This window comes from Varanus komodoensis, unplaced genomic scaffold (assembly GCF_004798865.1).
Source record: "Varanus komodoensis strain SLA01 unplaced genomic scaffold, ASM479886v1 scaffold62, whole genome shotgun sequence".
NCBI lineage: Eukaryota > Metazoa > Chordata > Lepidosauria > Squamata > Varanidae > Varanus > Varanus komodoensis.
In genome coordinates, this window is record NW_025336248.1 from 1,299,560 (window position 1) to 1,325,861 (window position 26,302).

At 40.2% G+C, this 26,302-nt stretch overlaps 3 protein-coding genes across 3 annotated transcripts; 2 read left to right on the forward strand and 1 right to left on the reverse strand.

Annotated features, from left to right (window-relative positions):
- Positions 1–4,477: 4,477 nt before the first annotated feature.
- LOC123033417 (olfactory receptor 6M1-like) lies at positions 4,478–10,502 on the reverse strand. Its single transcript, XM_044450025.1, has 2 exons — positions 10,491–10,502; positions 4,478–5,416 (listed from the first exon to the last, which is right to left on the reverse strand). Exons 1-2 carry the CDS (start codon positions 10,500–10,502, stop codon positions 4,478–4,480), a joined length of 951 nt encoding a protein of 316 aa, XP_044305960.1.
- A 1,886-nt stretch (positions 10,503–12,388) lies between these two features.
- LOC123033418 (olfactory receptor 6M1-like) lies at positions 12,389–13,336 on the forward strand. The gene has a single exon (XM_044450026.1). The coding sequence runs from the start codon at positions 12,389–12,391 to the stop codon at positions 13,334–13,336; it is 948 nt and encodes a 315-aa protein (XP_044305961.1).
- Positions 13,337–20,076: 6,740 nt separating this feature from the next.
- Positions 20,077–21,018, forward strand: LOC123033419 (olfactory receptor 2G3-like). Its single transcript, XM_044450027.1, has one exon. It carries the CDS (start codon positions 20,077–20,079, stop codon positions 21,016–21,018), a length of 942 nt encoding a protein of 313 aa, XP_044305962.1.
- Positions 21,019–26,302: the final 5,284 nt, after the last annotated feature.

Consider the following 26,302-nt stretch of genomic DNA (forward strand, 5'->3'; position numbering starts at 1 on the left):
GACCAACTAATAAATATTGATTAAAAATTAGAGACAAATTCAGCACTCCATTGCTACATTAAATGAATTAGTAAATATAAATAAACAACTCAAACCCATTGAAATGGGAGAAATTTTGGTGCCTAAAAGATACACAAGAAGTTATTAGAGGCATATCCTTGTGGAAGGAGCTACAGATGCAGCACAACAGGGATGGGTGAAAAAAATGTTTGTTGAATAGATTTACCCATTTGTCCCTCTCCAACTTTTCATTGAGCTAAGACAGAATTATGTTCCAAAGTCTGATTATTTATGAGTTTTCCAATTAAGTTTGTCTCAGGAAAAAAGCATACACACTGTGCATATTTTGTAAAAGTGTGGACAAAATCATGCACTTAGAAAAACATACAGCAAATGTTCAAATTTCTATACAGTTGTTTTTCAAAATCCACATCCAGAAATGAGATGGAAAGAAGGGAAAGGAAGGGAAGGGAAAACAAGATAGACAAGAAAGTCAGTGTTGCATAGAGATAGAGTCCTGAACTAGGATTCAGGAGATTCATGTTTGAGTCCCCACTTGGCCATGAAGATCACTGAGCGGGCTTGGTCCAGCTGCTGACTCTCAGTCTAGCCCAGTAGTTGAGATTACTGAAGAACCCTTCTCAATGTGAAAAATCAGCACAAAACCCACCAATAGTGACATTTCATGTAACTAATTTTATTTGAACTAAATGTTACAATTAAAATTGCAACAATACATTTCATACAATGCAAACAGAAACTTTTCATAAATGCATCAATGAACACATTCATTACTGATGATGATGTCTGTCCATCGTTTTTGATGAGGACCTTGACATCTAACGGATTGTGAGTTGTCCATGGTGTGTCCGCAGGTGGCTGATAAGGCCAATATGGGCACGGAATGTTCTGCCACATGTCAGGCAGACATGTGTGGGCACCACTGTTGCAACGTTTGCAACTCTGGCTTTACGGAGTGCTCGCTTCTCTTGTGCTATGGTTGTCCTTCTGGCTTCAGAATTTGGCAGTCTTGGTGGATCAGCATGTGCCATGTCTATTAGTCTTGTGCCAGGGTCTCCCAGGAAATGGTGTCAATAGCCAGGGACTTGAGAGAAGCTTTCAGCATGTCTTTGTATCACTTCTTTTGTCCCCCGTGCGATTGCTTTCCTTGAGACAGCTCACCATAGAAAAGCTGTTTGGGGATGAGGTGGTCTGGCATCCTTGCAACATGGCCTGGCCAGCGCGTCTGGGCTTTCATCAGCAGGGTGCGAACTGATGGCAGGCCTGCTCTGGAGAGGACCTCTGTGCCTGGCACCTTGTCCTGCCACCGGATCCTCAAAAGTCTGTGGAGGCAAGTTGTGTGGAAGTGGTTCAGCTGCCTAGCATGCCTCCTGTATACTGTCCAAGTCTCACTGGCATACATCAGTAAGTTAGCACTACTGCTCGGTAGACTTTAAGCTTTGTAGCAAGGCTTATTCCATGGCAGTCCCACACTTTGATCTGCAGTCTGCCGAATGCAGAGCTTGCCTTGGCGATTCTGCAGTTGACCTTGACGTCAATTGTCACTGCGTGGGAAAGGGTGCTGCCAAGGTATGTAAATTGGTCCACTGCTTGCAGCTTTTGTCCCTTCACTGTGATGGTGGGCTCTAGGTATTGGGCTTTCGGAGCTGGCTGATGCATCACTTTGGTTTTCTCTGTGTTGATGAGGAGGCCGAAGTTGTCACATGCTACTGCAAATTTGTCCATGCTGGCTTGCATTTCCTGCTCTGATCAGCATTCAGGGCACAGTTGTCAGCAAAAAGGAGGTCTCATAGCACAGTCTCCTTTATCTTGGTGACAGCCTGGAGTCTTCGCAGTTCATTGCATTCATTACTACTTATCTAAATAATACTAAATTTACTGAATACATAATCCATAATATGGTGATCCATAACACCAGCAATAAATAATATGAAAAAAATATACTTCATGTTAATGACTTGGGTGTGCTTGTTCTTTGCCACAAAGGAAATCAAAATTTGGTGTTATTTATGACAGTTACAAGCTTATTTCTGGTTCTGCATTCATTTCTTTCCTATATTAAGTCCATGTGGTCATTATTTCTTGTGTTTGTCTCTTGGCTCTTAAAGTCATTAAGGTAACTTTGCTTATTTTTTACATTGTTAGACCACCAGTAACATACATTCTCTGTGCAGTATACATAAAAAGGACAATAAAAAGTAAGGATTAAATATCACAAAATAAAACCAGCAGAGAGACAGAAAACATGAAAAGGTTAAAGATAAGATGTCCCACTCTGCTGCATTTCACATGTGCATTAACATGTACATCCAGCTTTGGTCAACCTTAGAGTAGACCCATTGAAACCAACAATATGTAAATTAGTCTTTGTCTAGCAAGTCTGGATGAATTCGGTGGCTCTACAATGGGGAAAGCTGATGGGTAAAGCCAGTCTCACTGGTGTAAGTCCACTATTGTAATAGGGTAGTAGGGTTTTCACTCTCTCCCCTGATATCTATGAATCTCTGCTAGAGAATTTATGAGCCTTCCAGATCACAATTTGAGGTGATGTGGGAGACTGGGACAGAAGAGGAATTCCCCCCTTCCTAGTTGGTGGAGCTGCTTCTATCACGAGAATGACAAATTTCAATGCAAAGCGAAGTTTGATTTCGGCTCAATGGCTAATCAGAACATTGACTGTGACAGTTTCATACTATACACATTTCTGCCTGTGTTGGGAGACAAAATAATATGTAGGAGAAATATAATCAAATAAAGGCTGTCTGAGATTCAGTTAATTTTGTTCTATCCACTGTACAGTAATAAATCTGGCTTCATTATAAAAAATAAACTCATTAGGTAGCTTTCTAATACATTTCTCTCTCTTTCCCTCCCCCTCTCTTTCTCTCTCCAAATTGTTTGTAATAGTTGGGCAACTTGTGGTTCTTCAGACGTTTTGGTGTACTCATTCCATCAGCCCTAGCTTGTATAGTCTATAGTGAAAGGTTATAGAAATAGTAGGCCAAAACAAATGAAATTCACATGTTGCCTGTCACTAGAGCTGTACACCTTAATATCTTACATTAACAAAAGGTAAAAGTTACCTGCAAGCATAATTTTGATGTCCCAACAGGAATACAACCTTCACTTTCTTCTATTGAAATAAAAAGGACATACTGGCTTTCAACAAAAATCTTGTGCTTCTGGTAATTAATTGTGAAACATCCTATTTGCAACAGTGGCCTTAAAGATGTTTCAACAAAAGGAATTATCACTGAAATGATCCAGATATATGAATAAACAAGATTAGAACTGGAAAGTTCATTCAATTTGAAGCTGACTGCATTTTTCCTATCTAATCATATATGTGAACAAATTTCCCATTAAGCATATATATCTATCACACACACACACACACACACACACACACATTTCAAGAAAAAAATGTAATGGTAATGAAAGTGAGCCATGGAAGGATTTTTAAATGTTAACTTTTTAACTTTATCTACCTTTAACATTGTTTCTAAATTAAAGAGATAGATATTTGAAAATTACTGGAAATAATAGTTTCATAGATACACCTTGACACATATTTTTAAAATGTTATTTTTAATAAATGGAGGTGTAATGATAAAGAATTAATAGATTTTTAATAACTGCAGCAAGATTAATTATAGCTAAGAATAAGAAAGTAAAATATGAATATGAATGTCTAAATATGTCTGGTTGATATAGAGAAGTTTGGAATATAGTTACTAATGATAAACTAATGATAAATTAAAGTAAGGAAAGGGGATATAAGAAAAATAAGTTTAATGATATTGGGAGGTATTTATCGAGCATGTTTTTAAAGGGGGAAAGGATTCAATCTTTGGAAGAATCATTACAGTTTTGGAAGGGGAAATGTCCTGAAGTGTTAGAATAAGTTCCTCCCCACTTTGATTTATAAAATACAACATTGGTCCTGATGGTGGCAGTGGCACTGTATCGTAAGAACTGTTTTAATTGTATATTCAACTCTTTATGTTTTTTTTGTCTTAAAATGGTGTTTTTTGTCATTGCATTTTAGAAATATTTTTTTAAATTGTCTTGAACATTTTGCTATCTAATAATCATAATCATAATTATATAAAATCAATTTCTTTATCTTTAGCCCTAAATTGTTTCTAAATTAAACACATACACATTTTGCAAATTATTGGAAATTTATTTATTCAGTAACTCCATAGATATAACCTCACACACATTTTTAAAATAAGAAAGAATAGGAGTATATGGTGTCTTTAGTAATTCTTAAATAGCTTTAATGTGAAACGGTGCATGTTATATACCCACTGCATGACTTGGGTCACTTATTTTCTCTCAACCCAGCTAATCCCAAAAGGTTTTTCTGAGGGTAAGAAAGAGAAGCATGCTTTCCTTCATTGGCAACTTGGAAAAAAGTTAAGTGGGATTGAATACAGATGAATGCACAACATCAGCCTGCTTGTTTTGCTGTCCCCAAGTACTTTTTAACTGAGTCTTTGAAAACCTCTTGGACTATCTGGTTTCTATAGGTAAATATGATGGGGTTCAGCATGGGTGTCACTGCTGTTGTGAACAGGGAGGCAATTTTATTGAGATTCATTGAGCTAGCTTGGGAAGGTCGCACATAGATGAAGACAGAGGTCCCATAGCCAATGGTGACCACTGTGAAATGGGAGGCACAAGTGGAGAAAGCCTTTTGCCTTCCTGTCGCAGAAGGGATGTGAAGAATGGTGTTTAAAATGTAAAAGTAAGAGATCAGTGTCAGGACAAGAGAACCCAGAATAACAGGGAGTGAGACAAGGAAGTCAATAAACTCCACTAGCCGAATGTCAGTGCAAGCTAAATGCAGTAAAGGGGCACTGTCACAGAAAAAGTGATTGATCACATTTGGGCCACAGTAGGGCAACCCCAGTTTCATAACAGTTGGAACAAGTATGGAGAAGAAGCCAATCAACCAAGAGCCAACAACCAGATTAATACAGACCTTTTCATTCATGATGGTGCTGTAATGAAGTGGGAAACATATGGCTACATACCGATCATAAGACATCATAGCCAGTAAAACATATTCAGAAGTGCCAAACAAGAAATAGAAGTATGACTGAGTCAGACATCCATAGAAAGAGATGTTCTTCCTTTCCAGTAAGAAGTTCTGCATCATTTTTGGTACCACTGTTAAAGTCATAAGGATTTCAATTACTGACAAGTTGCAGAGGAATAAGTACATGGGAGATTGGAGGCGGTAATCAACAGATATTAGGACAATGATGATGATGTTTCCCAGCATTGTTGCTACCAGAATTAGTAAGAATACCAGAAAAAGGAGGATCTCTGCCTCCCAGGGACTGGGGAATCCAATTAAGATGAACTCAGTCACATATGTCACATTCTTATCATGTTTCTTCATGTTTACACCATCACCTAGATAAGGAAAAACATCTTGCTATAAATTAAATTGAAACTGCTGTGGTGTCCCTTGAAGAAAACACACAAGGCATATTTTAGTGGTGCACACATTGAGTAAAAATTGACCATGAGTCAAGTTCAACTAGCCCCAGGTATACAGCTGTCCAATATGCATATCATCGAGTTTCCTCTAAGAATCAACTGGTATTCTGCATGCTATTAATTTCCTCTTTATTGCAAAACTATAGCATCTCCTTTACTATTTCAGAAGTCTTACAAATAATCCATCTCTACAGTTAAAAAAGGACATTTGAACACGATGAGAATTTGTTCCAATGCAAAACATTTGAGGAAATGAAGGCATTTGTGCACAAATTGTTGCAAAACTCTACATTAATTTATTTTTAACTGATGTATATGAAGCACTTCAAGACAATGCTGGAATTAGAAGATGCCCATAGATCTTTTGTTCTAGGACTTTTCCTAATGTAGGAGGGTATGTACTTTCTGTAGTACAGGAAAAGGATATACTTTCATATCTTCACTCTAAGGTCTGTAAGATAGGAGTTTGTCTCTCTTTCTATACTGGGTTTGTCTCTCTTTATTTTTCTTCTTACTTTAAGTACTAAATACAACGGTGAAAATACCGAGAACACATGTGGCACAATGTAGCATTCACAAACTTCAACCAAAACAAAACAAAAAACACAATACATACTTTAGTGGAAAAGTTGAATTGTATTCAGAAGCACCTACTTCCATGTAGGCTTACTGTTTTCCTGTTAAGTTTTGGATTAACAATGCAACCCTATGCATGTATTTTCAAAAGTAAGTGCACTGAGTTCAATAAGACTTACAACAAGATAAAGAGTACATAGAATTCCAGTCTAATACTTAGGTTTTAGACTGGTCAGGGGGCTCTAAACATGTTGATACCTTGAAGGATAATGATATGCTAAATTCTCTTGCTCTTTGCACCAGAGACGGAAATCTCTTGATTTACAGATATTCCTCAGCTTACAGTATACATGGATCTCTTTCTCTCTCCTTCTTTACAACCATGTGATACTCAGCATCTATAGACTTACACATCTATAGGTACCAAAACATTACACTCCTTATTTCTGCTAGACTATTATTGACCAGTTCTTGTATACAAAGCTAGACAATCAATAATTAATTTGCAAATGTACACATGCACACACAGAGAGAGACTGTGAGATAGAGATAGAGACAATAATATTAATACCTTGAATTAAGAATGTCAACTTTGCTTGCTGGACATCTAGCCATAGAAATCCATGAGTAGCATGCAGAAAGAGGAGTTAATAGCATTTAGATTTCATATCAATTTTAGCAACCACCTGCAACCAATATATTGCCCCAGATATCAAGTGCTGCACATGACAGAGTGTAAAATCTCTTCAGGAATCTTTATACCACCAGAGTAGCATAGCAAGTAGATTAGATTCAACAAACAAGATGATCACAGCTTTGAAAATATTTACACATTCCAATTTTAAAATTAAATTCTGGAGAAGCATGCAACAATTTCAATCTTTCAAGAACTTCTGGTCAACCTTCCTGGTTTTGCATATGTATCATTGCTGACTATCCCCTTTCTACTTCATATATTCCTCTGAGGCCAATCTAGTATCTAGTATGAACATACAGATAATTCCTCTTGGGACAAATACAATGTTTCCTTCAAGATATTCAAGGGTTATGAAAATGGAATTACACAAAGTACATCTATATCAGTGAAAGTTGAAGAAGAATAGAGGGACAACTAGGAAAGCATCCTGGGGCAACCTGAAGGTGTTTGGCCCTGCCCAAGACCTGCCACTGTAGGGCAGGTTATGAGGCTATGAATAGGGCAAAGATGGAATTTGGGACCAATCTGTCACATTCACTTGTGGCCATATGGTACTACATGGAGTAATGCAGAAAGGCCCCTCTTAGTACCTGCACAGGTGTGGCCTTGGGGTGCCCACCCATCACTAGCAGCAAGACAGAGCTCTCCCTGATAGTCAGCATGCTAATTAACCATAGGAACCTACATTTAGTTACCCCTGCACATTTACCCCCTTTGCAGATCATTGTTGAACTCACAAAATGTGGCCCTGTTTAAATACAGCTATGGTATCTTGACTCTTTCTTCTTGTTTGGTCTAGAAATTTAAACTTTATATTCAATTTTGAAATGTCTGTCTTTGAAGAAATCCTCATCATCATCATGAACTGGTGTGATCACCAGCTCTGGAATTCATCTTCACTTAAATGCTTTGTGTATCCCATTATTCTCATTCTTGAAAGCATGGTTAACCTTTATTTGTATTGATATGGTCCTATTTTTAATTTCTTAAAACAGTTTATTTATTTGTTGAATTTACCTCCCCCCTTCCTATATATATTCCAAAGGGTAAGACTTTACAAAAAAAAAAAAAAAAAAAAGAGAGACGTGAAATACATTCCCTGACTCACTGTGTTCCCAAAGGAAACACATAACTCCATTCTCATTAACTATATGAATCATATTAATTACTCTCTTGATCATAAAGTTCTGCTAAATGCCTATGTTAATTTCTAATACAATACTCGCACTTAAGAAAAAAAGTAACTGTCTCGAGGGAGATATTCAGAATTCAGAAGTGATATAAAGTTGATTAAACAAAGTTCAACATCATATTTCCATTAAGCACTCAATGGGGCAATAGGATGAGCTTCCTTCAGGGAAAGCATCTACTGTGGAATTCTGTAATGTCTCATTAAAAAATTAAATTGCTCATGCTTAGTGTCTAGAACACAGTGCCCTTTCTGTTAAGAGGAGTTACCAAAAGAAGTTCTGACATTTTAAGTCTGAAAAGTATATTGCTTATGAAATGAGGTGGGCTAAACTAATCATTTGAAACTTGGCATTTACCTGACTGAGTGTGCAATTGTAGAAAGGTTCAGACTGTTCTAGGAGAAATCACTACAGTTACAGAAAGTCAAAAATGCTGAAAATTGAAACATTGAAAATTTCATCCCAATTCTGTGTTACAATATGTCATATATTTCTTTTATTTCCAACAAGGCATTCACCTGTAGTCCTAACTGTAGGTTTAGGGCAATGGATTAAATACTCTTACCCACAAGTCCAAGGGCCTATCTTTACTATGTCCCATGCACTTAGTTTTGAGATAAAAAGTGGGGAGCTCTAGATACATTTTTAAGATGTAGTAAATTAGGATATGTGTGAGGGTCAGTGTCTGGCCCAAATTGTCCCGTGAGTTTCTTGTCTGGATGGAGACTCCAATGCAGATCTTCCAAGTCCCAGTTCAACAATGTAACCACTATGGAATATGACCTCAGAAAGTCAGACAGTCCATGATTTAATATTGAGGAGGACATAGAGAGTATTTGCACCTTTGCCCCCCCCCCCGTTTGATTGTGATCCCTGAAACCCTGAAGCCTCCAACCTGCATTCACAAAAGCCATCCAATTGTAATGTAAATGCAGTTGTAGGTCAGTGAGTTAAGCTCCTTACATCCCACTCTGGTGTGTCTTTCATGTTCAATGCATGCACTAGTTAGATTGTTTGACCCTCAGGGAATTTGGAGATGCAGGTGATGAAGACAAAAGGAGCACTGATATCACTTTTCTGAAAGCAGAAATACAGTGCAAAAGTAATAATCCTTGATCTCACATTCTGGGTTGTGGGGGAAAAGGATAAGCAAGGATTCTGTCTCACACTAGGTTTATTCACATGTTGCAATGAATATGTATTCACAGTCTTTATAGAGTCTCTGGGTCTAGATTATCACATCAATCTGAATGAATATGAACTAGGTATGAATAAGGCTTTTGCATACTGTGTGAATCCCCCTGGTGTGAGATCATTCTTGAACATCAGTCCTGAGACTTTTATATATAGGACAGGGTACAAAAGTTTTAAATAAATAAACCAACAAACCTTTTTTTCACACACACCCTTCAGACTTTCCCAATCATGGAGAATTTATGGGATGGAGAGCATGATGTTGTGAGCCGCCCCGAGGCTTCGACGAATGGGGCGGCATAGAAATGTTTTAATAAATAATAAATAAATGATGCTGGCACTCCTGTCCCCATCATCTTTCCATGCTTACAGCACCTCTCCATGCTGAATATCTCAATTAGGTTACTGTATGCATACCTTCATACCTTATTTGTGCAGAGGTTCTAGAATTCTGCTTAATTCCTGGTACAAATAATGTGTACAGTTGAACTTGGATTGAATGACCATATGTACACTTATCTGAACTGATGAATGAATGATCACTTTAGGGGTATACACATAATAAACCTTATATGCTTGCATAAAATTAAAATCTTGAATCAAATTTTTGTAGAAATTTTATATATTACATTTCCTGACTAATGGCCAAAACTTTTTGAAGAGTTCACTACAATGAAAAGCACACAATACAACATGCTAAACTGCAGTGAACGTACATTCTTAATAATTCCCTTAGGGAGTGCATTTATTATTGACAGTATTTTTAATGACCAAAGTTCCCTTGAGAAATAACTAATAATTGACTAGTACTTACACTAGACTGGGTATTGTTACTCAGAAACAGAAATGGAAGTAAATCAAGCACATCTGGTTCTGCAATAATAATATCGGACACCAGTGGAGATCAGAGGCATTCTTCCAGAACCCATCATTTGATGCAAATGTGCACCTGAAAAACTCAAGAATTTCACCAATGGTTTTGAGTGCACACAAAGAAGATTGGGCAAGCATCAATGAGGTAACACCCTAATGATACAACCCTGAATTTTACTAACAGTGATAATATTTACATGCATCATCAGTTCAATAATGTAGTGTTATAAGCATGCTAAACTGGACTATGACAATACTGGCATACATTAGGTGTCCACTTCAATTGTATTGCATTTTATGTTCTTTCTGAAGATAACATTTTACTTACACTTCATAGAAGCTGATTGAAACCACTACTGCCTCTTTTTCAAAGTCCAATAAAATGCCAACAATAAACACCAGGTAAAAGATAGTTATGATCACACTTTACATAACATGATTATATCCTACATGAGGAAAATATAGGTACTGCCTCAGTCAAATCTAGGCAGCATGTCCAATGGTGCTCAAGCACAGCAAAGATAAAGATTTGGTTCACTACTTTGCCTCTGAATGGTATTGCTGAGACTCATAAAGCATTTCTTGAATCATACTTTCTCAAAGCAGGGGAAACTCAGGTGCTGGATTATGTGTATAGCTTATAACGGTGAACTCCTTTCTCAGGAGTGGGAAAGATGTAGACATCCCTGCATGTCTTTTAATGTATCAGCCCAGAAAAACAAAAGACAACCTTCCTTTTTTTTTCCTGGTTTCCAATCTCTTTTGGCAAATACATGAAGAAGTGCCATGCTTCACTATGTATTCAATTTAAAATAATGTCATAGATTGTGGAGATTGCAACGCTACGTGTAGCATGTGAATCACCACAATATCAACTTACATTTTAGGACACACTTTTTAAATTTTACACATTCAAATTAATATGGAAATTGAAACTCAGCCTTGAAAATTTACAGATCTAGATTTGCAGCAAAATTCTCCAAACAATGCACCTACACATACACTCCCATGCCATGTATATGGGAAAACTGCAAATAAATATTAGTGAAGATATCATTCTAAAACATACTTGATTAGGAAATGTAGTTGACAAAATGTGTATAGAAAACAAAATAGAGTAAAAAAAAATGCATGTGTTAGGAGACAAATCTGCACAATGGGGTGAGTTCCCGTTGCTCTGTCCCAGCTCCTGCCAACCTTGCAGTTCGAAAGCATGCAAATGCGAGTAGATAAAAAGGTGCCACTTCAGTGGGCAGGTAACAGCATTCTGTGCACCTTGGTGTTTAGTCATGCCAGCCACATGACCACGGAGACTGTCTGCGGACAAACGCTTGCTCCCTTGGCCAGGAAACGGAGATGAGCACTGGCCCCTAGAGTCAGGCATGACTGGACTTCACGTCAAGGGGAAACCTTTACCTTCATGTAGTTTTTTTTTTGTTCTACTGTAAGTTGCCCAGAGAACCCTATGGGCTATGAGGTGGCATACAAATGTAATAAATTAAATGAAATGAAAAAGTTATTCCGGTTCACAGTGATCCAGACTCTTGTGAGTAAGCTGTCTTATATCTGTATGAATGTGGATAAGATCAAACTCTTAGCTCTAGCATTAGCAACATCTACTTTCTTAATTTGTATACTACCTTGAAAAATATATATCGTATTTTGGAAGGTAGCTTATAAATCTTACACATAAAGAAATAAATAACAAAACTGATTTTTGAGGACAAGAGGAGGAGATTACTGGGCATAATCCAGTAAAAGTTTCCCAAGGCTAAAACATGCTGGACTTCTTTTCCCCTTGTGTTTCCCACTCCTCTTTAAGGTGCGCCCCACTGGGTTCAGTGGAGATTATATGAAGCAATAAATCCATGCATCCTGAGACCAAGAATTCAGCTTTATTCATCTTGTCCATTTCCACTGATTGTATTATAATCTATTTTAGCTTGTTAAGATCCTCTTCATACATGAAATACAAAGCTGGGTGTTGAGCACAATAGTTCCTCTCTGGTTCCTAGGTAATTAAAAAAAAGCAGAAGTATATATTTCTTCTATCTCATCTCCTTTCCCTTACTCTAATGTTTGTATTCACAGAAGTCAGAAAAGATGACTGAAAGCAAACCTGCTATTGGCACACACAAATCTTTCTATTGACGTGTTTGCATAATTTGCATGGTATGCAATTGACTGGCTAGAAAAACGTCCTTTACCAAAGTCCAAGGGGAGAAAATCCTCCTTCCCCACCCTGGTCCCCAACTCTTTTATGTTCACTTGTGATTAGCATACAGTTTCATTTTCTAAAACCCTTCATTCCAGATGTTAAAAGATGGCAACAGAGAATGTGACCACAGTTACTGAATTCCTTTTGCTTGGATTTGTGTATGGACCAGATTTGGAAATTGTCCTCTTCGTAGCTTTGTTCCTTGTTTACCTAGTGACTGTGCTGGGGAATGGGCTGATCATTGCACTCATCTGCATCAATCACCGCCTCCACTCACCAATGTATTTCTTCCTCAGCAACTTGTCTTTCATTGAGATATTCATGACAAGCTGCATTGTGCCTAAAATGCTGGCCAATCTTCTGGCTGAAAGGAAGGCCATTTCGTTTGCTGGCTGCTTTGTTCAGTCTTACTTCTATTTCTTCATGGGTTCTACCGAGTTCATCCTGTTTGCTGCTATGGCCTTTGACCGCTACATGGCCATCTGCTACCCACTGAGATACCCTACCCTTATGACTGGAACAGTTTGTGTCAAGATGGTGGTTGGATCCTGGGTTGGTGGGTTCCTGTCTGTATTCTTGCCAACAGTGCTAAAAGTGAGGTTGCCGTACTGTGGGCCAAACATCATTAATCACTTCTTTTGTGACAGTGCCCCCTTGCTGCATCTTGCCTGCAAGGACATCAGTCACATTGAGTTGATTGACTTCATTGGTTCTTTGATTCTACTGCTTGGATCACTCTCATTTACAGCTGCCTCTTACATCTATATTATTAGAACTATTCTCAAGATCCCTTCTGCAGATGGGAGAAAAAAGGCTTTTGCCACCTGTGCTTCCCACTTTACTGTTGTCTCTATGGGCTATGGAATCTCCATATTTATCTATGCAAGACCATCTCAGAGTGACATAATGAGCATGAACAAAGCATTAGCCATTTTCTCTGGCATCCTGACACCCTTATTGAATCCTTTCATCTTCAGTCTAAGAAATGAACAAATGAAAGAGGTGTTTGGAGATAACCTAAAGAGTATAATTTCTAAAATAAAAGGTGGGTGATGTATGCTGGAATTCAGAAAATAAGGATACAGACTGTATAATAAGCACTGATCAGTTGGAAAAACAGATACATGTGATGAACTGCTTTCTCCCATGCAACATTGCCTATGCCTGGAGATCATCTGAAGAACGTCCTTTCTACTGGTTTCCCTTCCTTTGAGATGGCTTTGGTGGTGACCAAAGAGGACCTTTATGGTTTCAGGCAGCATCCAGTTTATGGATTGTGCTCCCCAGGAAAATTCATCAGTCACCCACTTACATCTTTTCAATAGCTGGCAAAGTCCTTGAATTTTTCTCAAGCATTTTAAAATACCCCTTGAATTGGTTTCAATCAGCTGCTGCTGTGTTTATATCACTTCTGTTGTTTTAAGATGTTTGCCCTTTAAAAAAATGTTGACACACTCATGTTACACTGTTTTCTAATTTTGCAATATTATGTTTTAGGCACTTACTTGGGCTGGGGATTATGGAAGAGCAGTACATTTATATGCATACTTTTGAAAGGTGTGTCTGTGCTATACACATTGTATAGCAGCTTGGAATCTAGATAATTAATTCATCTATGACTGTCTGTGCTGAAATCTCAAAACTTTCACCAGGCACAGAAAGTAGACCTGATGTGGTGTAGTGGTTACAGTTCTAACTGGAATTCAGGAGATCCAGGTTCTAGTCCCCTTTGGCCAGGCAGCTCACTGGGTCACTTTTGGACAAATCACTGATACTCAACCTAACCTAACTCACAGGGTTGTTCTGGGGGGGAAACGGAAAGCAAGTAAGATGCCTTTGGTTCCTCACAAAAGGAAAGAAGGTAGAATATAAATGTGATGCTGCAGGTGATGCAGCATTGACCCTTGTGATATCCCTGATGATAACTTAAAATTGACCTTGCTTAATATGCCAAGATTCTAAAATTAAAGGTACTTCCAAATCAGTCAAGGAGATACTGCAAATAGGGAGTGATGGCTATAGTACTTTGTTTATTAATGCTGGGACTTCCCCTGCAACATGTTCACACCCTTTCATTCAAAAAGAGATTATTTAGGAATATTTAAAACAAATGGCTTTGAGTTAATAAATTTCCTTGGAACTGTACAAATCTGAGGTGCACAACCTGGTATTTTTTGAACAGTTGTTGGCATTTTCTCCCTCATTATATTTAACATGCTAGCCATTGGCCTTGAGTCCCTCTGAATATACTTTCTATACAGAATTTCCATTGAATGAGTTGTGATGAATGAATTGAAATGAATTGAACCCTAAATGTTGTTTTTCTAAGTATAGTAAGGACTTACCTCACACTATTGTGGTCTGTCATCTCTTAAGGAGAATAACTGACATTTCCTTGTAGCTAAGGTGTTCAGAGCTTTATTCACAACAGTTTGAGAATTAAAAAAATGATGGACTTGTTTGACAGATGCTTCAGGGAAAAGGAGAGAATAGGGAAGCTCTTTTCTGCCAGTGTATCAGTTCTGTTGGTAGGATGCTAATCTTGGATTTAATCCAGTTCTTGACCAGAACAATTGCCAGTTTATGCCAATTGTATCCCACAATTCCCCTGCCCCAACCCCAGCCTGGTATATCATATAAGAAGCTTGTCAGTGCATCATGGATTATATACTCTGTTTGATTCAAAATCAAATTCAATTTGATTCAACAAAAATATCTGTTGGAAAACAGGAGCCCATCAGTGAAACACAAAGCATAACTTGTAATTTATTTATTTATTTATTTTATTTAAAACATTTCTATGCCACCCCCATCGCAACAAAGCCTCGGGGCAACTCACAAAAAATACTGTAGGAGGATGCTACATCATTTGCCCAAACTAATGACCCCCACCTCCCACAGCTAGAGAGGCGATGTTTAGACTCCATCTTTAAGTTTCTCTTGAATGGCTTCCCAGAAGCATCACTCTATCACAGATCACTACACTACTCCATGTCAGACTTAACACACAGAATTCGCTTCAACAATCTCTCTTACATATAGTGGAGGGACAGCAGCTTTACCTTTTGAAATAGGGACACACCAGAAACATCCTCAAGCTTAGAAACACAATGGCAGCTTTATGGTCACAAAGCCAGCAGATCACAACTTGAATTTAAAAGGAGAAAGTATCTGCCAATTAGAAAAAGCATACTGAAGATGCTTGTTAAGTTCAGCCCAGCCTTAAGAAATGACAGTGTGGCACCTATGACTGCATTACAGAAGAAATGACACACCGATCAGAAACATTTCCACACCATTGGTAGCATCCATCTTTTAAATTATTGGCAAAGTTCAGCAACAAACCCCATTTATCTCAGGAAAGACCGTCAATACTGAGAGGATATAACAAACGGGCTCACTCCTTCCCCTCTGTTTAAAATAAGAATGCTGTTCAATAGTAGTGCGCTGCTTAGTGTGTTTGTGTGGGGGGGGGTTGTTTTTTTAAAGAATTCAGTATTAATGGAATGGCATTAAATCAAGGCAGAAAGGACTCTTGCATGTAGGGACACAGCCACGACTGCACATACTCTGATCTTGATGACTGGCTGGGCCTGTGTGTCATCATTCAGCCTTGTGGATGTTGCATTGCTTTCAACAAGGAAATTAAACAGCCCTTCTCCTTAAATGTTGGAACTGAAGGGTTCAGCTGAACTTTCTTTCCCCACAGAGCTCTTGAGAAAGTTCCAGCCAAAGATGGCTGGGGGGTGGATGGGGGTGTGCATGCATGTTGCAGGAGTGCCTTCTCTTCAACAGTCGCATTTGACTCGCTGCTCTCTCTTTAGGCAGACGGCACGAATGCCAGGACAGCCTGTTCTTTAAAACCTGGAACTGGACTAAGATTATATTTGGGACTGGTGAGGGGACTACCACTGTTCCCTAGAACCAGTTTGTGTTGGTGCCCAGTTCCCATTTCTTCTCAAGGAATCCTGGGAGAGCTCCCAACGCAACATCCACTTCCAGCAATGGACATCCAAAAACAATACAGGACTACCGGAGGGCAAGTTCCTTGATTTCAGCTGGGCTTTCAAACCGCTGCTATTTTCTCCTCCTATTCCAGTCCATCTTGCTTGCAGCCTCGCAGAACCAATTGTGCTGTTTTTCTATTGTTTGTTTATTTGTATGAAAAATGAAAGGGGGAAAAGGAATGAAAGAATCCCAACCAACGGTTAAAGCTACAAATGGGAAAGTGTCATCCTGTCTTCCACCAGCACCATGTCTGGCCCAAACTGGTCTGTACATTGTTTTACGGTAGCCAGGATGTTTAGGAGTCGCTGGTCCAGGGCATCCATATGAGGGGCAGACAGCACAGGTTCATAATTCAAAGGATCTATACTTAATAATTACTTAATTTGCGGGCACATGAATCTGTATAAAGGGAAAATAGAAACTTGACATACCCCAACTCTGTTTTTTTTAAAAAATGAGGAATTGCTTTTCAATGCAATTGATTAATTGAAACGTGATCTTATTTATAAACTGTTTGAGATATCGTATTTTCCTCAGAAAATTGTGGTCTTGTTTGAAATACATTATTATGAAATTGTATCTTCATGTACTTTGGTTTTTGTTTTGGATGTTAGCTATCTTAACTATGATTTTATATGAGCTAAAATTCCTCTATTAGTGAAGTTTCTATGTAATCTGTTTATACATTATTTTTAAATGAATATGTTAAAATCTGTATAAAGCAATGTCAGCAGGCTTTACAACCTAAATAAAGACAAAGTACAAAAAGAAAAAGAAAGAAAGAGAAAGGATGGGAAAGAAGGAAAAGATAAATTAGATATTCTCTTGTACTAGCCTTTATGGATCACACTTAATGAATACATTTCTCTCCTGAGCCATCAATTAACAGCAATGTTATGTTGATTACCAGATAAATTTCTCATTTAGCTATGGTGGGTGAAGGAGTTCTAGAACATTTAAAAATGAAAAGAACTACTTTCTGATCCCAAGCAGAGGCAGTTCCAGATACTGAAAAAACATGTCATCCCCTGAAGACAAAAATGAAAAGAAATGAAACCAAACCAAACCAAATCAACTCAACTCCATTAGACAGTGGTCTAATAGTTTCCGGTCCCAAGACAGCAACACTGGAGCATAGAATTGTACAAGAAGTCTTTGGAAGTCTTGGAAATCCAAGCTCAGAAGGGTTTTCCCAGTACTGGAAGCCCATCCTTGCTCTGCCCAGCCATTGCAAACCAGATAACCATGGGCAATTTCCAAGGATCCATGGGGCATTTTCCACACACCCCTCAGGTAACATTCCTGCTACTGCTATATCACTATGAGGTGAAGTAAATAACAGTAGTAGTAGCGGTAGTAATAGTAATAGTGGTTTAAAAATAAATTAAATCCAGATTTTCTAAGTGACATTGGTGCACATTCATTGACATTCCAGCAAGGGCTGCACAGAGGTGCAAATGCAATTTGCAAGCATCCTGTTGCCACATCAGCTAATGGGAATCTAACCTGGTAAAGGGGAAAATTGTTCATGAAGGGAGATAATATAAAGGATTTTTTTCCCATTACTAGTAACATGCCGTATTTATTTCTTTGGCTGTGGACTAAGAAAAAGAGATTGTGAGAGAGTTTGAGAGGGGAAGGGGGAGGGGGAGCCAGCCATGAAAGCCCTGCCTTCCAAGAACTTCTGCCTTGCTGGAACATGCCAGTAGGTTATAGGCAGGAATGGAAATTTTGCTATTAGAAACTCAGCTTAAACCATTGAAATGTTGTATTTGAAAAATATCTCTGAAATCCTTTAGGATTTGAACATTTAAGTGCTCTGCAGGTGCACTCAACACCTCTTGTCTTAAACACAAACTGTATCCCAGAATCCTACCTGAATCTTGGAAACATGTTTACCAGTATTCTGGGAACATATCTATACTGTTTCAGAAGCCTGTTTTTCTACTTAAAATTATTTTTCCTGTTTTTTTCTTGTTGATTATTCCACAATCTGGAGTTTAGAAATTCAAACTTTTATATGAAACTTGAAGTTATCTTCTTTCACTTTCAACTGTCACAATCCTCTAATTTAGGAAAGTAATTAACTGTTGAGTCCATTCTGGTGTTGAGATAAATCTATACAAGGTTAATTGGCCACTTGAGATTTTTGCACTAAAATACTCTAACACCTTATACAAAGGCTTCATTGATCTCTTCTGGATGCATGTGCCACAGCTAGGTATGGGCAATATACAGGTAGGCAATTCAGTTCAGTTTATTACCTTAAATCAATCATGAAAGAACTACCTAATATGTTGAGTGATGGATCTAGAAGAAGTTACTCACATCTGCATCTTAAATAATATTAATTTCAGTGGGGCTAAACTGTGACAAACTTCTTCTGGAGGAAATTTTATGTTTTGTGCTGCTCCTGCTATCGCTGTTCTTTAAAATGAAACTAATGTGATGGTGGCATCCGATAATGGAGAATATGTCTGGCAACAGGTGATATAATTGTTAATACCTAGGTAGCATAAGTAGTGTGCTCAAAATAGGAGGAGATGGAGGCACTCTTCTTCCCAGCTGGAACCCATTTTTGACACATTGCGTTCCCAGAAGAAAGGGACATAAACCAGAACTGTTATTGTTCCCTTGTCTTGACAATGGATATTGAGTCAATTTTCATATTCCAAGAATTGGAAAAACTTAGAGCAGAGATTCTGATAGTATGATTGTTTGGGATGTCAAAACCATAGCTCAGCCTTCCTCAGCCTGGTCACCTTCAGAAGCATTTGGACAACAGCTCCCAGAATTCCCATCCAGCAGGGGCACTGACTGGGGATTCTGGGTGTTGCTGTCCAAATGTGTCTGGAAGGCACAAGGATGAGGAAGGCTCATTCTCTACAACATTCTCCTTTATATATTCCTGAGCTAGCACCTCAGTTGAAAGTTCTCCTAGCAAAGATGACGTTGAGCTTCCAAGTAAGGGTTATTTGTCTATTTACACTAAAATTAGTATTCTTTTATCATGGGAGCTTTTCACAACAGGGAAAAGAATCATATGAAAAATGGCTATAAGTGTTATCATTACTGCAAGGTAAGGTGGTATAATGATTTTATGAACAGTCCTTTCTTCTTTAAAATAAAATATTTGGAAAGGTTTAATCAAAAACTTTTCTGTGATGTCATATGAATCCATAAGATTTCTTTCCAATAAACCTGTTTATTGGACTATTTCAAGAAAGAATAACTGAGTGTTTATCACTTGGTATGCATGTTATGAGGGTAGGGAGAACATTGTGCAATTAAGCAACAGTATGTCAAAACAAAGATCACTAATATATGCATGTGAAAAGTTTATTCTATAGGAAGGTATGTGTTATCCTTGTATTGGGAGGGAAGGAAGGAAGGAAGGAAGGAAGGAAGGAAGGAAGGAAGGTGGGGAGGAGGAGAGAGAGGGAGAGAAAAATCTCACTAAAAGCTAGAACAGACAAACTAGCAAACAAAAATGTGGGCTTCAACTGATCACTACTACTGATTTATGAGAGTATTAAGCTAACAGACAGCTTGAATACAAATTTAATAAATAAGTAAATAAACTGATTGAGAAATCTCCAATGCCTCTAGGGGCATCTCACTGGCTGCTTTATTTCATTTAGTCAAGAATGCCTTGGCATTCAGAACAGCCTGTATAGCATCACATGTTTTATTTCTAATCCATATATTAATATGTATTTTTCTATTATTTTAATTAATTAATTTCTATACTGCCCAACAGCTGAACCTGGATTGGATGAGACAGCATGAGACTAAAAAATGAAACAGAAACTTGGGAATTCATTCTTCTGGGCTTTTCTAATCATCCTAGACTGGAACCCTTCCTCTTCACCCTCTTCCTCTTCATATACATCGTACTCCTGTTGACTAACCTTGGCATTATTTCCCTGGCTACAGTAGATCCCCATTTACATACTCCCATGTACTTTTTCCTTCAACAGCTGGCCTTTCTGAATATTTGCTATTCCACTGCTGTGGTACCCAAAATGCTGTCCAACCTGATATCCACAAAGAAAACCATATCCTATAATTTGTGCATGGCACAAACTTATATAGCCCTCTTTCTGGGAGCTGCAGAATGTCTTCTTTTGGCTGTAATGGCTTTTGATCGCTATGTAGCAGTGTGTCACCCCTTGCGTTACTCCAAGATCATGGACAACCGCACCTGTGTGAAACTTGCAGCTGTCTCTTGGACTGCCAGCTTTCTAGTTTCTGTCATTCCCCTCTTCTTAACCTTGCCCCCTCTTTGCAAACCTTACATCATTAACCATGTTTTCTGTGAGGCCCCCGTCCTGCTGCATATGATCTGTACTGATACATCCTTAAATGAGCTCCTGATGTTAGTGGGAGGTGCAGGCACATTAATGTTGCCCTTCTTCTTAATACTAATTTCCTATGGTTATATCATTGGTGCTATCATTAGAATACGAAGTACTGAGGGCAGGCGCAAAGCCTTTTCCACATGCTCTTCTCATCTCACAGTGGTAACAATTTATTATGGGACAGGTATGTTCATGTACATGAGGCCAAAATCCACATACTCCGCTGAGAATGATAAACTGATTTCCATATTTTATGCAGTCATCAATCCCATGCTGAACCCTATTATATATAGTTTCAGGAATAAGGAAGTTAAAGCATCAGTAAAGAGAACCATTAGGAAGAATACATTGACCAAGGCTTACTAGAGATGGTGTCCTGGATTCTTTGGGAAAGGTTGATTTTGCTTTAGTGGAATTGCTGATAACTCCAATTAGGAATACCCCCTTTTAATTTAATCTGATGAAGCAAATCAGTTAAAAGTAGTAATTGCATTAAAGGGAAGACATAGAGAGGCAAAAGCAGAATCATGATAAATTCTGGGTATCTGGCATGAAAGAAGAAGATGGGGGGTAGTTGATGGGAGGGGAAGGAGAAAAGAAAGATAATATCCAATAGGACAGGGCTGGATAGACATGCCCTGTCCATATATGAGCCACATACGGTAAATGTCAGACGTTTGAGAGCTGCAAGTGGGGGGTATGACCACCTATGGGCAAGAAGCCATGAGCCACAAAATAATTCAAAGAGTCCCAATTTGGCCACACCTGCAATAAGAGAATGTTGTAGCTGAAGTACATTGTTCAAAGCTAAGAGATTACTTTAAGGGGGGAAAAAGGATCGTAAGGTGCAATGGGCATGGTTAAGAATTATTTAAAGAATAGAAAAACATGAAAGCTAATTTTAATCTAAATATATAAGGTGTCTTTGTTTTTAAAATTATCATTTGCGCACACACAAATGATAATTTGTGTGCACTAATAATATATAATATATATTATAATAATATATATAATATATATTTCTATATGCGTGCACACACACACATATATCTATATCTGTCTAGAAAGATTTATAGACTTACAGAACCATCCTATGACTACTAGGCAGAAACTAGAATGCCAAAGGATTTTTCAGAGTCCCAGTTCCAACCCCAAACATTTTCTTTATAGCTGGGACTCCAAACTCAGAGTACTCCACATTTCCCCACAAACTGGAAACAAATCAATGTATTTTCAAAGGCAAAATATGAAGACAGGATACCCAGTGGCTGCCAACCCTCCAAGGACTGTCTTCTTCCATTCTCATCATTTGACAAAGTGGAGATGGTGACAGTGGAAACATAGTAATGGGAAGGAGGAAGGGATTTCTGTACTAAATGTGGGATAGAAAATTAATTGTAAATAACAACTGGTTACAGAAAATTGGGGGCTGCTATTGGCGTGGTCACGGGCAATGGTCGTTACAACAATAGGGGCTTAACGTGTCCACGTAGAAGAAGGATGGACAGATGGCTGACACCTGTCCCTCCTTCTGATCCTGCCCCCAACCAGAGGGCGCCAGGTAGCCTTGTCAACCACCCCTCGGGTCTGACGGTGCTGCTGCTCAATGCCAGGTCGATCAATAATAAATCTTCCCTCATCCATGACTTGATTGTGGATGAGGGGGCCGACCTGGCTTGCATAACGGAGACCTGGGCGGGAGAGGGAGGGGATGTTGCCCTCTCCCAGTTGTGCCCGCCCGGGTATCTGGTTCAACACTGTTCACGCCCAGAAGGGAGGGGAAGGGGAGTCGCGTTGGTTTACAGAGCCTCCATCTCTCTCACGGGTCTTCCGGTCCCTTTGAGACCAGGGCTGGAGTGCCTCTACTTGGTGTTGGGCGAACGAGACAGATTGGGGATTCTATTGGTGTACCGTGCACCTTTCTGCCCAGCAGTCTCCCTATCTGAGCTGACAGAGACCGTCTCGGATCTGGTGTTGAGGACCCCCAGGATGTTGGTCCTGGGGGACTTCAATCTCCATGCCGAGTCTGGACTGACCGGGGCGGCTCAGGACTTCATGGCCTCTATGACGGCCATGGGCCTGTCTCAACACGTCACTGGCCCTACCCATGAACGTGGACACACTCTGGACCTGGTATTCACGACGGGGCAGGAAGAGGATGACCTGAGGGTGAAGAACTTATGTTTGACTCCCCTGTCATGGTCAGATCACCTCCTGGTGAGGTTTGTGCTCGAGAGCGGCCTCTCCCTCTATAAGAGTGCGGACCCGATTGTATGGGCCCGCCCCCGGAGCCGGATGGATCCGGATGGATTCCTGGGGGCCCTGGGGGAATTTCCGGCTGACAAGACTGGTGCTCCTGTCGAGGCTCTGGTCGAACTGTGGAACGGAGAGATGACCAGGGCTGTGGACACGATCGCTCCTAAGCGTCCTCTCCCACCAGGCAGAGTCCGCTCTTCCCCTTGGTATACACCTGAATTACGGGCGATGAAGCGAGTTGGGAGACAGCTAGAGCGTAGGTGGAGGAAATCACGGGATGAATCTGACCGAACACACTTGAGAGCCCACTATCGGGCCTATGCTGTGGCGGTGAAGGCGGCGAAAAAGAAGTTTTTTTCTGCTTCCATTACCTCCTCACAATGCCATCCAGCGGAGCTTTTTCGAGTGGTGCAAGGCCTGGTTCGCCTGGGTCCTAAGGAAGATCCGATGCCACCCTCAATGGCCCGCTGTGACGACTTTGCCAGGCATTTCAGGGAGAAAATCGCTCAGATTCGTCACGAGCTGGACTCCACTAATGAATCAGAGGTCTCTGAGGAGTCGCCAATGCCACCGTCTGGTCCAAAATTACTGGAGGAATTTCAATTATTGCGGCCCAATGATGTGGACAAGGTGCTTGGAAGAGTACGTCCCACCACTTGCCTATTGGATCCTTGCCCGTCTTGGTTAATAAATAACTCCAAGCACGGGATTGGGACCTGGATTTTGGAAGTGGTTAACGCTTCTCTGAGGGAGGGTCGAGTGCCTGCCCCTTTAAAGGAGGCGGTAATACGACCGGTCCTGAAGAAAGCGTCACTGGATCCAGAGATGGCCACTAACTATAGACCTGTGGCCAACATCCCGTTTCTGGGCAAGGTGTTGGAGCGAGTGGTGGCGGGACAACTCCAAGCACTCTTGGAGGAAACTGATTATCTGGATCCTTTTCAGTCCGGCTTCAGACCTGGGTACAGTACTGAATCTGCCTTGGTCGCCCTGTACGACGACCTGTGCAGGGAGAAGGACAGGGGGAGTACATCCCTGTTGGTTCTTCTGGACCTCTCGGCGGCTTTCGATACCATCGACCATAGTATCCTTCTGGATAGACTTGCGGGATTGGGGGTTGGAGGCACTGCTTTGCAGTGGTTCCGCTCCTATCTCGACGGTCGATTCCAGAAGGTAGTGCTGGGGGACCATGTCTCTACGTCATGGCAGCTATGCCATGGGGTACCACAGGGCTCCATTCTATCCCCTCTGCTATTTAACATCTATATGAAACCGCTGGGAGAGGTCATCAGGAGGTGTGGGCTGCGGAATCATCAATACGCTGATGATATCCAGCTTTACCTCTCATTCTCCACTAATCCAGTTGAGGCAGTGGCTGTGCTGAACCGGTGCTTGGCCGAGGTAAGGGAATGGATGAGGGCCAATAAACTGAAACTCAACCCAGACAAGACGGAGGTCCTGTTGGTTGGCGGATCGGGTTTCGGAGACGGTGGATTTGACCTGGTCCTGAATGGTGCAACACTCCCTCTTAGGGATAAGGTCCGCAGCTTAGGTGTACTCCTCGACCCGGAGCTTTCTTTGGAAGCTCAGGTGACAGCGGTAGCGAGGAACGCCTTCCTTCAGCTTCGGCTGATTAATCAGCTGCGCCCCTACCTGGAATACGACTGCCTGGCGACGGTGACACACGCGCCGGTGACTTCCCGCCTAGACTTCTGCAACGCGCTTTACGTGGGGCTTCCCCTGAAGACAGTCCGAACACTTCAATTGGTGCAAAATAGAGCTGCCAGGTTGCTGACGGGGACGGGGCGTTATGCTCACATGACTCCAGTCCTCCGTCAGCTCCACTGGCTTCCCATTGAAGCCCGGGCCCAATTCAAGGTGTTGATTATGACCTACAAAGCCCTAAACAGCTTGGGTCCTGGCTACCTGAACGAGCGCTTACGTCCGTATATGCCCGACCGCCCTTTGAGATCTGCGGGAGAGTCCCTTCTCCGGGAACCCTCCATGAAAGAAATTAGGAGAGTAAGTACCCGGAGGAGGGCTTTCTCTGCGGTGGCGCCCAACCTATGGAATTCACTCCCCAAAGAGGTCCGCCTGGCACCGTCGTTACTGGTTTTTCGGCGCCAGGTAAAGACCTTTTTATTTAAACATCATTTCAATTGTTAAAACATATGATCTGGCCTGGGCAACTTCTTCTTCCTTCTCTTTCTCCTCCTATATTTTTATTTTATACTGATAATTTTAATTTTGTATTTGTAAATCAATGTATTTTTTGTATTGTTATATTTAATGGTAATTTATTATGTACTATTGTATTTCAATGTATTTTATCATGTTGTAAGCCGCCCCGAGGTTTCAGCAAGGGGCGGCATAGAAATGTTAATAATAATAATAATAATAATAATAATAATAATAAGTATCTCTATGAGATCAGTAACAGGCTGATGATGCCAGTTTATTCAGTACTCCCTCTTGTTTGATCATACAAGTCCCAACTTTCCAAGTGAACAAGCTGAATAAATGAAGAAAACAGTTATGGAGGTAGAAAAGTAGCAGAGGTATGGGCAGTGCATGCTGGTGACTCCAATATTAGCGGAGTAGTGTATGCATTCCTGGTTTTAATCTGACCTTTAAGGAGCTAGCAGTGGTGCTGAACTCTAGTCCCAAAATAAGTTCAGCACCTTTAAAGTTCAGGCTGAAACCTGGAGTAGATATGCCACACCACCGAAACTGCTGAGTGTGAAGGCTACTTAGTGGATAGATCAGTGTTGCATGCATGACTTGGCAGAAGTGCATTGATGCAATGAGCTCCTAGCTTTCAGGGATCAAATGAAATTTGTCCCCCTGAGATCAAAGAGAAAAGCAGAAACATTTGGGGACAACAGAGTTGGAGTCTTGATAGTGCTGTCCCACTTCCAGGATGGCAGTTCCTCTAATGGCCTGTAGAGTGAAAGCCCCAGAGAAGGATAGCTCTGAAGACTGTGTAAATTAAATGGGATTGATTCCTTAGGAGATGAATTGAAATAATATTGGACTGAGACTACATCTATGTGCTGGAAGTGGTATCTCCAATAGTGGAGGTCTTAGTCATTAGATATTCAATGATAAGCAAGCAGGTGAACAAGAAACTGCCCCCCAAAACAAACAAACAAACAAACAAACAAAAAACCATAGGTAAAACCTTCTCATGCTGTTCCAGACTGCAAAAGACCAGGACTTTGGAAGCTCAGGCTGAAGCCTTAACTGTGATGCCCCATGACTGATGTTCCATGAGCTGAGTGTATTCATCAGCACAATACAGATCCTGCATCCTATCATATCCACTGTGTACAGACATTGTGTTTCTATGCCCATATTTATTTCTATGGGCTTACTGGGTATAATACTTCCTGTG